At 41.5% G+C, this 14,299-nt stretch overlaps 1 protein-coding gene and 1 long non-coding RNA gene across 6 annotated transcripts in view; one reads left to right on the plus strand and one right to left on the minus strand.

Annotated features, from left to right (window-relative positions):
* The window catches only part of LOC143842495 (uncharacterized), a 55,507-nt gene that overhangs the window by 4,226 nt on the left and 36,982 nt on the right, over positions 1-14,299 (plus strand). For both annotated transcript variants that reach the window (XR_013233145.1, XR_013233144.1), the window contains exon 3: positions 347-2,039. This is a non-coding gene — a long non-coding RNA (uncharacterized LOC143842495). The remainder of the gene's footprint in view (positions 1-346; positions 2,040-14,299) is intronic.
* EPB41L4A (erythrocyte membrane protein band 4.1 like 4A) overlaps positions 2,864-14,299 on the minus strand; it is a 99,924-nt gene continuing 88,488 nt past the window's right edge. For 3 of the 4 annotated variants that reach the window (XM_077347776.1, XM_077347774.1, XM_077347775.1), the window contains 5 exons: positions 8,481-8,528; positions 8,319-8,387; positions 6,170-6,280; positions 3,755-3,836; positions 2,864-3,173 (listed from right to left, as the gene is read on the minus strand). In XM_077347776.1, the coding sequence (XP_077203891.1) occupies positions 3,045-3,173; positions 3,755-3,836; positions 6,170-6,280; positions 8,319-8,387; positions 8,481-8,528 (439 nt within the window). In that variant the 3' untranslated portion in view covers positions 2,864-3,044. Of the gene's footprint in view, positions 3,174-3,754; positions 3,910-6,169; positions 6,281-8,318; positions 8,388-8,480; positions 8,529-14,299 lie in introns of those variants that run through there. The other variant, XM_077347777.1, reaches the window with a different exon arrangement.

Consider the following 14,299-nt stretch of genomic DNA (forward strand, 5'->3'; position numbering starts at 1 on the left):
CCTTGGAAGACATGGAGGGAATGCCTTTTGGCAGGTTGCAAATTTGACACATCTGCTTCAGACCATTCATGGATGTCTGAAGCTTGATTTGTCCTATCTCCAGGAATTCTGTTTCTCATCCAGTGTGATGAGTTGAGTTCTGCAATTAATGTATGTAACACAAGTTCAAATCCCTTTTCATCTATAAAGGCCAGTGGTTGATGGCCTTAGCACTCGACCAGGTGATAGTGAAGACAAAATACTATGCTACTTGAAATACTCCATACTACCCGAACTCAAATTTGGCATAGTTGGAGTGGTGGGAAGAATTGGACAGCATATTAATGTGTTCTCTCTCACCTTTCAGACAAACATGAAGCTGATTTCAAACCTTTATGTGCTGGAGTCCTATAATAAAACCACAGTGACATACATGGTTTAGAGGTGCTGGCAAATGCTCATATGAAACTCTCAAAACTGATGCAAAACCTGAAAAACAAGCACATGAACAAAACCAGTTGAACTTTCCCAGTGTAAACAAGACCAAACGAAACCGCATCAGTGATTGCTTGTTAAAATGGCTATGTGTTCTGCTGCACTGAAAGCATCTTCTGAGGTAAATGCTAAAAAACTTTACGCTATAGTTGAAGACTTTATTTTTCCATCTCCTGTGAACATGGTGGAAGCATAGGAGAGCATACGGTAAGTAAGATGGCTGCTATTGCTCTTTCAATTGCCATTACTTGTAGAATTTCTGTGATGTCAGATGATAATAAGCAATTAATAAAGATGTTAAAAATTAGTAAATTTGCAGTACAGTTGGATGACTTGGCTGATACTGCAGCTTGTTCAAACTTATGATTTATGTGTATTTTGATTGATGATGATGATCATCATCCTGTCAGTGTCATTACTGAGGAAGAGTTTTTACTGAGTGAAGAGCTGCCTACTTGAACAATCACAGAAGAAAGTTTCTAAGAGAGTGAGAAGCTTATAACTAAAAATGGTTTGGACTGATTTAACTTCATTGGTGTTACCCACTGACGGAGGAGCAGCACCAATGACTGGGCAGTATTCATGGTTAGTACAGTAAGCAAAAAACGTAGCTCTCAATGGTCTGTCATATCACTGCTTACACTGTGAAGCATTTTAAAGAGCAGCAAGAGAGAAGTAAGACTGAAGATTCCTCCGTTCCATTAGACATTATGAGATTAGAAGAAACTAATTTATAATATGGTGAATGAGAAATATTCAAATCAGCTGCAAAGCATCTTTTGTCAGCCGTACCTGTCTTTAGATATAACAACTCCTTCAAGCAACACTACCTGAATAATATACTCCTGTGTTAATATATATTGTTGTAGGGATGTGGCCAGATGGCAAATACAGCTTTTCTGAGATTGCAGGCAATGAGCTGCAGGCATAGATTTTGACATGCAGGTTTAGAAGTACAGGTTCTCATACTATTGGTAGCATTTACAGTACATAGCAACTCTGCAGTTTTTTTGGATTGCACTGAAGGAATTGCAGGGCAAGATCTCATAGGAGGAACAAGTTTTCTGCCTAATAGAATTATCTGTCTCATCTTGCCAAAGTTGGTAAGCATGAAATCCAGCAGAGATCAGCCAGCTAGAAAAATATATAGTCATGAAAACATAAATACAAAAATATAAAATAGGATGATCTGCTCCTCAGCATGTAGTCTGTTTATTTCTGTGAAAAAATTAAGCAAACATATATAGTTGAATATTTCCCATTGAATAAATATGAAAGTGCTAAATTTTCATTTGACCATGTACTTTTTTATTAGCTAAGCAATTCTAAAATGAAATAACTTATTTTGGGGGCATAGCATTGAAAGTAAGCTGCTTGGTTTACACAGTAGTAACACTACTGATTTTTACGGTTCTGTTATGTCTTGCACTGATGGTTCAGTTCTAAGTAATACCCTTCACAGCATGTTGCTGTTCGGTGTCTGATGCAAGATCAAACAACTACAAATCTTCATAACTCTTTATTCAGAAAAATGAATGGACATCCACAGTGAAACAGCTGACAAGGTAAGGGTTTTGCTCAGATCCTGTTATGGTCTGTTACCCCAGTTACTTTCCATCTTTTTCGCACTGAGGGCAAGGCATAGAGGGGAGCTAAACATGACTTTCTTATCCGTCCTGTTTTGCAGCTGGGGATTCAGTGTTTTGGAGGCACTTTCTTCTGCAATGGTCAGTGTCTCCTTTCAGTTCCCTTTTCACTATCACCCCCTTTGTGGGCCTCATTGTTGACAATTTAAACTCCCAGCAATTAAAATATACAAGAACATTTTAAGGGGCAGCTTGCTTAAAATAATGGAAGCCAAGAACCTGGAAGGGTTCAAAGAATGCAATGCTTGCTTCAGATGCATTCTTTTAAAAACAACAACACTTCTCTAGAAATCTATTATGTTCTGCACTATAGGAGGCCTCACTCAAAACTGCAGAATGAGGTAAGTACCCTAAGAGCTTTGGCAATGGTGTCACTGTTACAAGTTATACAGATTGCTTAAATCCAGGTAGAGTTCATCAAAAATCAGTACATAAAATTGTTGGAAAAAATTCTCTGTAACCAATACTTACATGAAGAATTCATTCTGTCACATGTTAATAACAGAGTAAATACTGACATATGGTGTATTGCTAGGGAAGTACAGACATCAGAATTACTCCTCCCATTCATCGTATGAATTGAACAAGTTAATTTAGAAAACATTTACTATTGCACATTTTGAAAAATTGATACTGTCAGTCTTGAACTGAAATGATACTTAAGTTAATAGGCTCTGGTCTTGGAAACATAGTAGCTGATGGCTATTGTTTCTCAAAACGGACCCCTCCATAAGGACTGCTAAGATGACAGCAGCTTACTTTTGTCCAGTACTTCAGATGGGAATGCCAACCAAGAAAAAAGTGTCTGTTCCAGAGCAGTGACGTAGTGGTTCAAATGTGCTCTCATGATTCATATCTTCTGGCAAAAGTGTATTTGGACTTTGGTGTCATTCACAAATTCAAGGAGTGACATCTATTCAGTACTCAGGTCTCCATCTTGAGCCGCGATGCTTGTACAGTTTTTATTGTCTTTGTGCTATGCTTTCCATTCAGGTTGTTAATGGATGGATGTGGCTTGTCTTCTATCAAGCTATCTTTAGACCCGTTTCTCTTCTGAAAGGAATAAACACAATTCTTAATGCAAAACTGAATAGGAATTAATTCCTGTTCTGACTCCCAATCCTGTGATTCCTGCCAGAATACACATAAATTTGATAACTGTTGCAGACTTTAGCTAATAATGGCTTACTTACACGTGTTTTAAAAACAGAAATATGTATACATATATATATATCAGTTTCAAGACAGAATAGAGTGTTAAACCATCAAAAATAACTTTTTTGCATTTAGCCTTTCCAATTTAGTACTGGAAATTTTTATTGGAATGATAATGAAAACTTATTTAAAAAGAGTATTCATATCTGGTAACAAGCCTAAAGAACAGGGCCCCCAAACGTACAGATCCTGTGGGTACTATATTTATAAAGGGTGATGGGTACCGCCCAAAATGGCTGCCATATAATGACAAAATGTTGGGAGGTTCCAAGAAATTCCTTCCAATAAGGAAGAAAACCACAGATTTTGTTTTGTTTTTTACTTTGTCAATTCCCAGAGAACTTCTTAATGAACAATAGCAGTTTGAGATTGAATTCTGAATAGTTTCTAACAGTTGTTTAATATTACCAATTACCAACCTGGTGAGACACTGTGACGGTGGAGTACTGAGCATCTGAAGAGCGAGTTACAGGTAATGGAGGCACAAGGTCCATCTTAGAGCTGGAAAAAGAGAACAAGCTGCAAGATGTTTGGTGTTTACGGAGTAAAAGGGGTTTCTGGCTGGAAAAGTCACCTGCATAAGAATACAATAATACCTCCTATAAAGCTGCTTTGTTTCAAGTTGTTTCATTACAGCACTCTGTCCTGGGGGTAACTTTTTAAAAAGTGGGCAATGGAGGCCAGGTGGTTGCTCTATGGGATGATTCTCCCAAAAGAGATGTGGCTCCGCCGGAGGTACTACGGCAACTTCCCAACTAGGTCAGAACTACGGAAGAACTGTGCAGCTGAGTTGGAGCTGTAGAATTCAGAAACAAGAAGGCTGCGGCAGCCTGAACACGGAAAGCATCTCAGCAACACCTCCTGGTAGAGTCCAGCATGTGAGCCCAAGAAAGGCAGTCATCTCGTGTGTATACATCACTAGAACCAGTGGTATAAAGACCTCTTACATGGCTGTTTTAGGAACCAGCCATAATGGTAACGGAGGTATTAAAGAAGAACATTCTAAGAAGGCTTTAATTTGCAGTTAGTCTCACAGGGTTGGCCTATACAGTGAAACAAGCCTAAAAATTCTTATTACATTACTGAGTTTGTAGCACACAACTGAATAAACCCTTTCGTAAGACACTGATGTGAATGCAGTAGGGGTGAGAGACCTTTAGCAACACAAATGCACTGTAGGAGCAAAGGCACCAATTAATCCATAATCTCTTGCAAAAGCTAGGTACCATGATCAAGTACTTCCATAGTGGTTCCTTTTCCACAGAAATAATTTTATGCAACTATACCTTAACATGGGCTGCACTATATGCACTCTGATGATTCATAGACCCCACAACTCCCAATTCAGTGACTAGGGATTTCTTCATGTCCCTGATTGGCTGCAACTCTGAGTCAATTAAGTGGCACCAAAATCCAGGGCATTTTTATTTTAAAATGCTAGCAACAAAGTGTGAAACAGGGCTTTGAGCTATGAAACTTGGTGGAGCTTGAAGGACAAAAAGACTTCACTTTATCTACAGAAGATGGTAATCTTCTCATAAGACTAAATGCTACATATTGCCCAATCCCCAGCATCCCAAACCCTGTAGTGGCACACTAGTTTCTAAGTGTGTGGATTCTGGCCCATGCAACTGAGTTGTGTACTATATGTCAACATGATCTTGAACAATGATCCTCCAGGCCTTCCTGTCCTCTACCATTCCTCGAAGTCCATTTAGGTTTGCACAGACTGCTTCAGTGACTCCATCCAATCACCTCATTCTCTGTTGTTCCATTCTTTTGCCCTCAATTGCTCCTAGCATTAGGCTCTTCTCCAGGGAGTTCTTTCTCATGAGGTGGCCAAAGTATTTAAGTTTCATCTTCAGGATCTGGCCTAAGGAGCACTCCAGGCTGTTCTCCTCTAGGACTGACTGGTTTGTTCACCTTGCAGTTCAAGGGACTCGCAAGAGTCTTCTCCAGCACCAGAGTTCAAAAGCCTCAATTCTTTGACGCTCGGCCTTCCTTATGATCCAACTTTCACAGCCATACATTGCAACTGGGAAGACCATGGCCTTGACTAGACGCACTTTCGTTTCTCTTTATGCCATCACTAAACAAAATATGAGAGGTCACCTGGTACAAACTACCCCTTTTCATGAGGACTTTGACAAACCATTCTAAAATCAGTGCTCACATGTTAAACAATTTCTTTTGAAACAAGTACTATCCTTTCTCAGTAACAAGACAGCATTTGAACTAGCTGTTTGTATTTTGCTTATCTCTACAATTTCTGTGCCCTGATATACCCTGAACAGTATAAAGACTTTGATGTAAATTTGAAGAGGTTATTCTCAGTTTTTTAAAAGATCTCTATCTAAAAATGGGTCAGCAACTTCAGGCTGCGTGCGCCCCCCCCCCCCCCCCTATTTTCTGGAAGCTACTTGTAAAGTTACTCAGTTTGAGGAGTGGAGTAAAAGTAACTGACAACTATTTCTCATTAGTTCCCTAGGGCAGGTTCACAATCCTGTTGAAAAGGAAGAGGCAACTGTTTTCATATACTTTCCTCTAACTGGAAATATAGGGAGGTCTAGCTGCTTGTCACTAAAAATATAGTTTCTTCCTCGGAGGGTCCTTGGTAGATTAGGGGGAGGAGGGCTCAGGTCAATGTGCTAGTCATTGGACTTCCTCATTCAGCTTTTTCCTGAGGAGTCAGCCAGAGAATGGAAAATTTGTGAATGAGATGTTACCCACTTATATTGTTACATATGGTATGTGATCTTAAATGTGTGTGGAGTGGGGGAGAACTTCTTTATCATAACGCCATCCCTCATTAATGACCAAATACTTCAACATACTTCACTTCCGAAAGAACAGATCTTTCTCCATCCGAACACTGGGACCGTCGAGACTGACGATAGCTCCGAGGTGAATGCGAGTGTCTAATGCGAACAGGGTCACCTTGAGTCCTAAAGGAAAAGTAACAGATTTCATAGCACAAAGTGTGAGTCAAGAGGCATCTTTGAGACCAACAAAGTTTAATTCCGGGTATAATTTTAGTGTGCATGTACACTTCTTCCATTTTTACAGCAGTAGGATTCACAAATGCTTGTTAAAATATACATGTCCTTCACAGGAGAAAGGAGTGCCAAAAATAAAGGAAGCTGTAGATGCACAGGTGCTGTGACCATATATCAGGGTGGCCAAACTGTGGCTTTCCAGATGTCCGTGGACTACAATTCCCATGAGCATCCTGAAGGGGGGTAAACTACAGTTTAGCCCTCCGGAAAACTACAGTTTGGCCACCCCTGAAACCACATCATTTCTGGGGTTTCTTGAAGCCTGAAAAATGTTTCAGGTGTTTCCCAATGGTAAAAAAAGAAGTTGAGAAAGGCTGGTCTAGAGGGGGAAACTACAGAAGTAATACCTCTATTCAGTCTTAGTTGCCCTTATACTGAGTGAGGCCATTGGTCCATCTACCTCAGTAATGTCTATATTGCCTAGCAGCAGCTTTTCAGAGTCTCAACCAGGAAGAGGTCTTTTCCAAGATCAACTACTTAAGATGGTTAATGCCAGGGATCAAAGCTGGAACCTTCTGCATGCAGAGTAGGAGCAGAATATGTTAATAAAATGAAGCGGCCTTATACAAAGTCAAATGAGGTTCTTGTATGGGGAAGGGGGTATTGCATCTACGCACTTTCTCCAAACCCAACTTGTCTCCTCCAATCAAAAAACTCAGACATTTTAACCTCCCTTCATAGTGAACAGGCACCAACCTTGGGACCATTTTGGTTTCCCCTTTTGGCAACCTGAAGCGCTACATCATAGCTCAGTATTTTTACCCAAGAGTGGTGTGTGTCTTTATATGACATTGTATCTCTACAAATGATTAAAAGGCAGTGAACAGAAAAGACAATCATGCTAATAGAAAAGAAAAAGTATTAATTTGATAAATTCAATGTAGTATATGGAAGGGGGGGGACAAGTTCATGACATGTCATTTCATATCCAGCCAGTACATTTTTGCCGCCACAGCTTCCTCCTCCTCAGTGATGCAATAGAACCCTATTGTAATGCAAGTCAAATTCCACTCCTGCCAAAAGCACTTGCTCGCATCACTACACACCATCCCAGATGGCGAATTACTGGAATGAAATGGGGTAACTGCTTATGGCAATTGCTGGTAAAATGCTGAAGAAGAAAGGTCAAGGAAGTCAACCAGTCATTTCAGATCATCAGAGGAAGAGTAAATTTTAAAGAGAGATTTTATGAGAAAGGTTGTGCTTTCCCTAGATTTCAGTACTATTCTAGATGCTGTTTAAAAAAATGATAGGAACATAGGAGATGCTAGTGAGAATGTGTAGGCCCCAATCACATAAAAAACAAGGACTGGGAGATTTGTTGTGAACTACATTACAGCTTACCTGCCCACATTGTGTCCATATCACACACACCTCTACCCCCAACATTTCTCTCTTCACTTTCTATTAGGAAGCTTGGCTGGGGAACCTTTGAGGATAGACTTGGGGAGGTAAACTCTGTGAGGGATGGGTCCTGCTCCCTTCAGGCAAACATCCCTTTTGTTGTTCCCCCAATATCAGTCTTCTGGTGTGATTAGTACTGACTCAGGTCTGCCCAAGTTATGCATAGTTTGGCCCTGATTCTGTTTGAATTGCTGGAAGAGAAAGCACACATCTTTTAGTGAAGCCAGAAGTTTAGTGAAGCTCTCCCAGAACAAGCTACTGGGAACATCCACATACCAGTCGGATTAAAATGAAAGGGAACTGAACAATCCACAGTCATCTCTGGGAGGTCTGAGAGTTCTGCCCTTTTGATGTTGCACTGCCTTATCCAACCAACAATTGCTTATCAAAGCAGTACCATATCTGTCCAGTACCTAATGCAATACCAACTGCCTGCAGAAATGACCTATGTGAATGGAAGAAGAGTGAGTTTTACTATAATGGAATAGGGAAATCGTTATTTTCTAGTAGTGAATATACTCACTCTATTTTAGTGTAAGGAATCTCTCTTAATTGTTCCTCAGAGAGGCCAGACGGATCCACGAGTTCCTTCCTGGAAAAGGATCAGACACTATGCTATCACATGCACTAGAACAGAGCAATACTACATTCACTAGAAGCAGCCCACCTCTCCCATGATACATACTGAATGTGTTTCCATAATTCTTCCTTTGCTTGCACATCTGGACTTCTCCTATAAATGTCAACAAAAAGACATGTCTTCATAAGCCTGAGTAAACAGCAAACCCAAAATTGTGCCAGCCAAGGACAGCAATTTTTAACAGTGAATTTTCAATAGAACAACTTAATTAAATCTCCATGACAAGGAAATGTCATTTTTCTAATTGCATTTCTAAGGTGGGTCATAACATCTCAGGCCTTTAGAAACAGTATACATAAAACCCAAGCTGTTTTTAGCGGAAGCATAGCCAGGCAAGAGCCACATCAACTAACTAAATAGAATGGTTTTATTTTAAATGCTACAGTCATTTTGAATTAACATCCGGTCACCTAATGAATCAAGCCATCAAAAAACAAAAGCAAACAAAAAACATGTATCCATCTCCATAGAGTACGAATGCTACCTTCCAGAGAGGGAAGAAATAAGCTCACAGGAGTCCTAGAATCTAATTTTTCACTGTATTTTACCCCAAGGCTATCAAATAGTAAGCATTAGCTTCCTGTTGTGTTTGTGGTTTTGTGTTCCTCATCTTTCTCAGCTGCCTTTTCTTGTTGCCCCTTCTGTTTTCCCTTCTAAGTGCATTGATGCTTTTGCTTCCCTAAGGCAGAAGGCCTGGTGCACTAGTTAATATTATGAGAAGGTGGGAGGAGGGGGATTTTAATGATATCTTTCAGCCTAAATGTTGAGCTGCTTTCTTCTTTCATTAAGTCCCATTCACCCAAAGTGGCAGCTGTGAATTCTGCATTTACTCCAAGGAGATGGCATCCCCTTCTGAATAAGTAATAATCAGGCATCAGAGAATGCAAATGTAATCCGTGATGAATATCAAATTCCCTAGGGACAAGGAGTGAATTGCTTTGATAAGGCTTATGGCTCAGCTAGCATGGCAAGGAAAGCCCTGAGGTTAGTGCTTAGTTCAGCGTTCCCAGCATGCTCACGTACTGCGACCTTCACCAGATTAAGATACATTGGTATAAATGGACTCAGGATACATCACAACCCTTTTAATGGCAGCAACCATACATGCCCTGACTTTATAAATGTTAGGTAAAAATCTAAAAATTATTTGGTAGGAGTATTATTCATGTACATGCAATAGTTCAATTGTGAAAGTTAGATGTGTGGCATAGTGGCTTCCTGGTTCAAGCCTCACCTCTGCATTATCTCAGTAGATGGCACTCTTTCCTAGCCTCAGTCTCATCTTTAATATGGGGATGACAAATCCACCTACTTGACAGGATTATTGCAGGGATAACACAAACCATGCACACAAAGCATTTGGAAACAGTATAAAAATGCCAAATATCAATATGACCGACTAAATGCATGAAAAATATAAAGGAAATGTAGTCCACATTTTTTCCGCTCATGGATTTGAGCCCTCAGGTGAGTCCTAGGTGTAAACTGCACGGAGCTTTTATTCCAACCCCAGATCGATTCAGTCCCTGCCCTCTACACAGAATGCGATTTCCGTTTGGATTTGGGGCGATTTAAATTTTCCTTCTGCAGCAAGAAGGATTGATCCGGAGTGACCCTATCTGCTGTTAATCCTGAATAAAGAAAGCTCTGTGGTAGAGAACCTCTGATAGGCTACACCTGGTCATGTGACACGCTAGACTTAAAGGAGAAGCCCCTAACTTCTCTCAACTTCTGTCAGTCCTGGATTTTTCCTCCCTCCTCTGCCTTTTCGATCCTCTCCCCCACCCCTCCAAGAAAAGAAAGAGGCTCCCTGCTTGGCTCCTCTCCCTCCCACTTCAAGAAAAGAAAGAGGCTTGGCTCCCTCCCCCCCTTCTGAGCCTCCCTAACCACGTGCAGAAGACTTTCCTGTTTCAATGGGGGGGGGGGAGAGGAAGACCCGAGTTCAAAGCGATCTGAATTCAACAGGATTGGCAATGGAATAAAGAAAGTAAGTGCAGACACTGCCCTAGATTCCCACATAGGAAGCAGATTTTGCTTTGCAGCCTTTTGGAAGACATGCTACAAATGTGGCTATGTAGCGAGCAAAAGTGCTGTTCCTTGCCTTTCCGATGCCAGGGGACCCCCCCACCACAGGATACCTCTGTTTTGGAGCCCTAATCGCCTGCACATCTTAGCATGACTTAGCAATGCAAAAATGGAGCCTGGATCAAATGGATGTCAAAATCACAGTGAGTCATGCTGAGAGCATGCAAGGAATGTGATGCGACTCCTCCATTAATCGGGTGAAAGATCTCTGGTGGGAGTTGACCTTTGCCCAAAGGACCTTAGGGCTACCCCTCTCTGATAAACTGCTCTTTATAACTATCCAAATAATCATGGCATAAGCAATGGGTCAGCCCCAGCCATTTCTTTCCTATCAAGTGCTGAAGGTTTCTCCAGCACGTAGAGTACTCGGCCCTCTGCTTGCACCCTTATCTTTAAACCGCCCGTGGCGCCACGGGCGCCACGGACTAAATAATTCGCTAAGGCCTGCCGAGGCGGGATGTGTCCGTGATGAGGAAGGGTCCGGATTGGACCCTTCCTCACGACAGACAATCGGAGGGACCAATCCTCCGCGCCTGCCGATTGGTCCCTCTGATTCCCAGCTCCAGGCTCCTCCCGGCCTGACGCGGGCTCAGCTCCAGATTCCCAGCTCCAGGCTCCTCCCGGCCTGACGCGGCGAGAGGCGCGAAGCGCCTCTCGCCGCGTCAGGCCACCGACCCAGGGAGCCCCCGGCAGTCGCGCGAAGCGCGGCTGCCGGGGGTTCCCTTCCTGGCGAGCTGGCGCGGCGAGAGGCGCAAAGCGCCTCTCACCGCGTCAGCCCGCCGCCAACGAGAGAAGCTCGCTGCCGCGGGCCAGCCCGCCACCACTACGGACCAGCCCGCAGCCGACCAGCCCGCCACCGCCGCGGACCAGCCCGTCTGAGGTTAGGACCTAGCGCCCGCTGCATTCCCCTGCAGCGGGCTTGATTACTAGTTATTAATAAAAACTGGTCATGTCCAATCACACTGGATCAGGCCAATGGCCCACCCAGTCCAATGTTCTGTGTCACACAGAGGTCAAAATCTAGGTGCCATCTGGTGGTCCACCATTGGGGCCAGAACTCCAGAAGTTCTCTCACTGTTGTCTCCCAAACACTAAGAATACAGAGCACTGTTGTCCCAGACATATTGCTCCATCTATACCATGTGCCTAATAGCTACTCATGGACCTCTGCTCCATTTGTTTATGCAATCCTCTCTTGAATCTGTCTATGCTTCCTGCAGGATAGATTCAAGTGGATAGACACGTTGGTCTGAAGTAGTACAACAAAAATAGAGTCCAATAGCACCTTTAAGACCAACAAAGATTTATTCAAGGTGTGAGCTTTCAAGTGCTATTTTTGTTATGCTTCCTGCAGTAGTGAATTCCACATGTTAATTTCTCTTTAGGTAAAGAATTTTATCTGTTCTAAGCCTACTGCTCATTAATTTCATTGGGTGTCCAAGAGTACTTGTATTGTGAGAAAGGGATGAAAGTACTTCTTTTTCCACTTTCTGTATCCCATGCATAATTCTGTAAACTCCCCCCAATCATCGGCACAAATTATTTGCAACTAAGCAATATTTTGTACTTCCAAGTTAGGAATTTTAATGGCAGTTAGTAATCCTTTTAAAATAGCCCTTTGGATACAGTTATATTTTGCTTGAATTTCTAGAAATGAGTCTTGCAGCATCTAAATGTGGGAAGGAAAACAGCACACAGGAAGGGGCAGTGAGAGGTTTCAGTATGATATCTCCCAGAACCAACTCCTTACTGACAGAGAGGTACCGAGTTTCTCTGCTCCCTGGAAGGTGACTGGGGCTGAGAGAGAAGCCAGGGCTCTCTTGCCTGGACTGCTGCATTAGAATGCAAAGGCAGGAAAGAGCCCACACCCTTCTGGTGCATTGTTGGTCTCAAAGTCAATGGGTGTTGATCTACCTTGCTGAACATTTAGGAAACATTTTGCTACGAGACTAATTAGGAATAATGATATTTAACATTGGGTGCTATATTATCTTAGACACTGTTTCTATACAAATTTCTCTTTTTATTCATTGCAAAAACTGGCCAAGTTTTTCTTACTCCAACAAAAGTAAGGGAAATAAAGGGAAGCAAAATCAAGAAAACCAGTCAGTTATTTGTCTGTCAAGGATAGATTCAGGTAGGTAGCCATGTTGGTCTGAAGTACACAACAAAATCACTAAAACAAGAAATCTTTGTTGGTCTTAAAGGTGCTACTGGACTCTGATGTATTTGTCAAGTTAAACTCAGATTTTGTAATGTTTAAATTGCCCACAAGAGGGAGCCTCTGTTATCTTGTTTGAGTAACAAGGCTACTTGCTGAACAAAATTAAGTTATGAATACATATTAGAACACTATCAACTTCACCATGCATTCCCCAGATTGTAACCTAGCCTGAAGTTTTAGCCTGAAATTAGTTCTCCTGCCTCCACTGCCTTTTTTTCAATAGAAAAAGTTGAATCCAACAGTAGATTTCTCCCCAAAGGAAAGGGGAGATTTATGCAAATCCCATCCTCCTGTTGCAGACTTCCATTGTTTTCCTCAGGCTGCTGCTGTGGGGGGGGGTACCCTGAACCCAAAGATCAGCATTATGGAGATTATATTTCAAGCATGCATATGCATGTGTGTGTGTGTGTGTGCGCGCGCCGGGGGGAGGGGGGTCTGTTCCACTGAGGGAAATGCCTTCCCCTTAGCAGAGATTACCTAGTTAATCCATATCGTGATCTAATAAGAACGTAGGTGTTTAAAGAATAAAATAATACTCAGGCTTGACATTTCAACACCAACCAAGATGGTGCTCGTGTGAGAACAGCTTATTGCAAGAATGCAGATCTGCCTATCACAGTTTGTGCTACATTCCTTACATTTAACACTATACAAAGTGCAGCAACACTTTACTGGAGTGAATTAGCAAGCTTTTCCTCATTTCCTCTGAGGAAAGTTTATATTTTCCTTAAAATATTTTGAAATGTTCTTAAACAAAGCCTCTGGGTTGCAACTATTGGAACCATGTTAACCACTTGATGCATGTAGCATCACAAAAAAAAAATGAAAACCATAAAGTCTAAGATGGCCCGTTTTAAATGGCCTAAACATGGTTACTCAGAAGTATGTCTAATTGAGCTCAGTGGGGTTTATTCCATAGAAAGAGTTCTTAGGCTGAATCAAATACCTAGGGGAGGGGGGCTGGGCCCTACTGTGTTGCCCTACTGTGTTCAGTGAATGGTATATACATATATTATATTCAGGATGCAGTCTTGTACATCTTTATAATGTGAAATAGTTAATCTGATTTGCATAGAATTATTACCTAGTAGCAAATTTACATAAATCCACAAGCTGCTTAAGCAACTTCATAACTTCATGATCAGATGCTGTAGTAAGTCATGGACTGGATAATAAATCTATTTTGGACATACATTTAGAGGGCATTCAGAGGTCTTTCTGAAACATTCAGTATTGCCTTGGGTCCTTCCACCTGTGACCCTGGAGCTGTTTAGCATTTTTCTATTCCCTTCAAGTCCACCAGTCTTGTTTTATTTTGTCATAAGAGAGGTATCTAAAACTCTCAAGCACAAAGAGAATTTCTCTGATCAGAAATATTAAGCATGAAACCAAAATGAAGAGTCTGTGAGAAATCTCTGTCCTGAACACACACATTTTTAAAACATTATATATTAGTAACAATATAGCAGCAAAGCTGCCTAATTCAAAATACAGTTTGCATGAATTTCCAACATTAATAACAAACACAAGAATACTACTTAGAACTCAAGCATGG

This window comes from Paroedura picta, chromosome 7 (assembly GCF_049243985.1).
Source record: "Paroedura picta isolate Pp20150507F chromosome 7, Ppicta_v3.0, whole genome shotgun sequence".
Lineage (NCBI taxonomy): Eukaryota > Metazoa > Chordata > Lepidosauria > Squamata > Gekkonidae > Paroedura > Paroedura picta.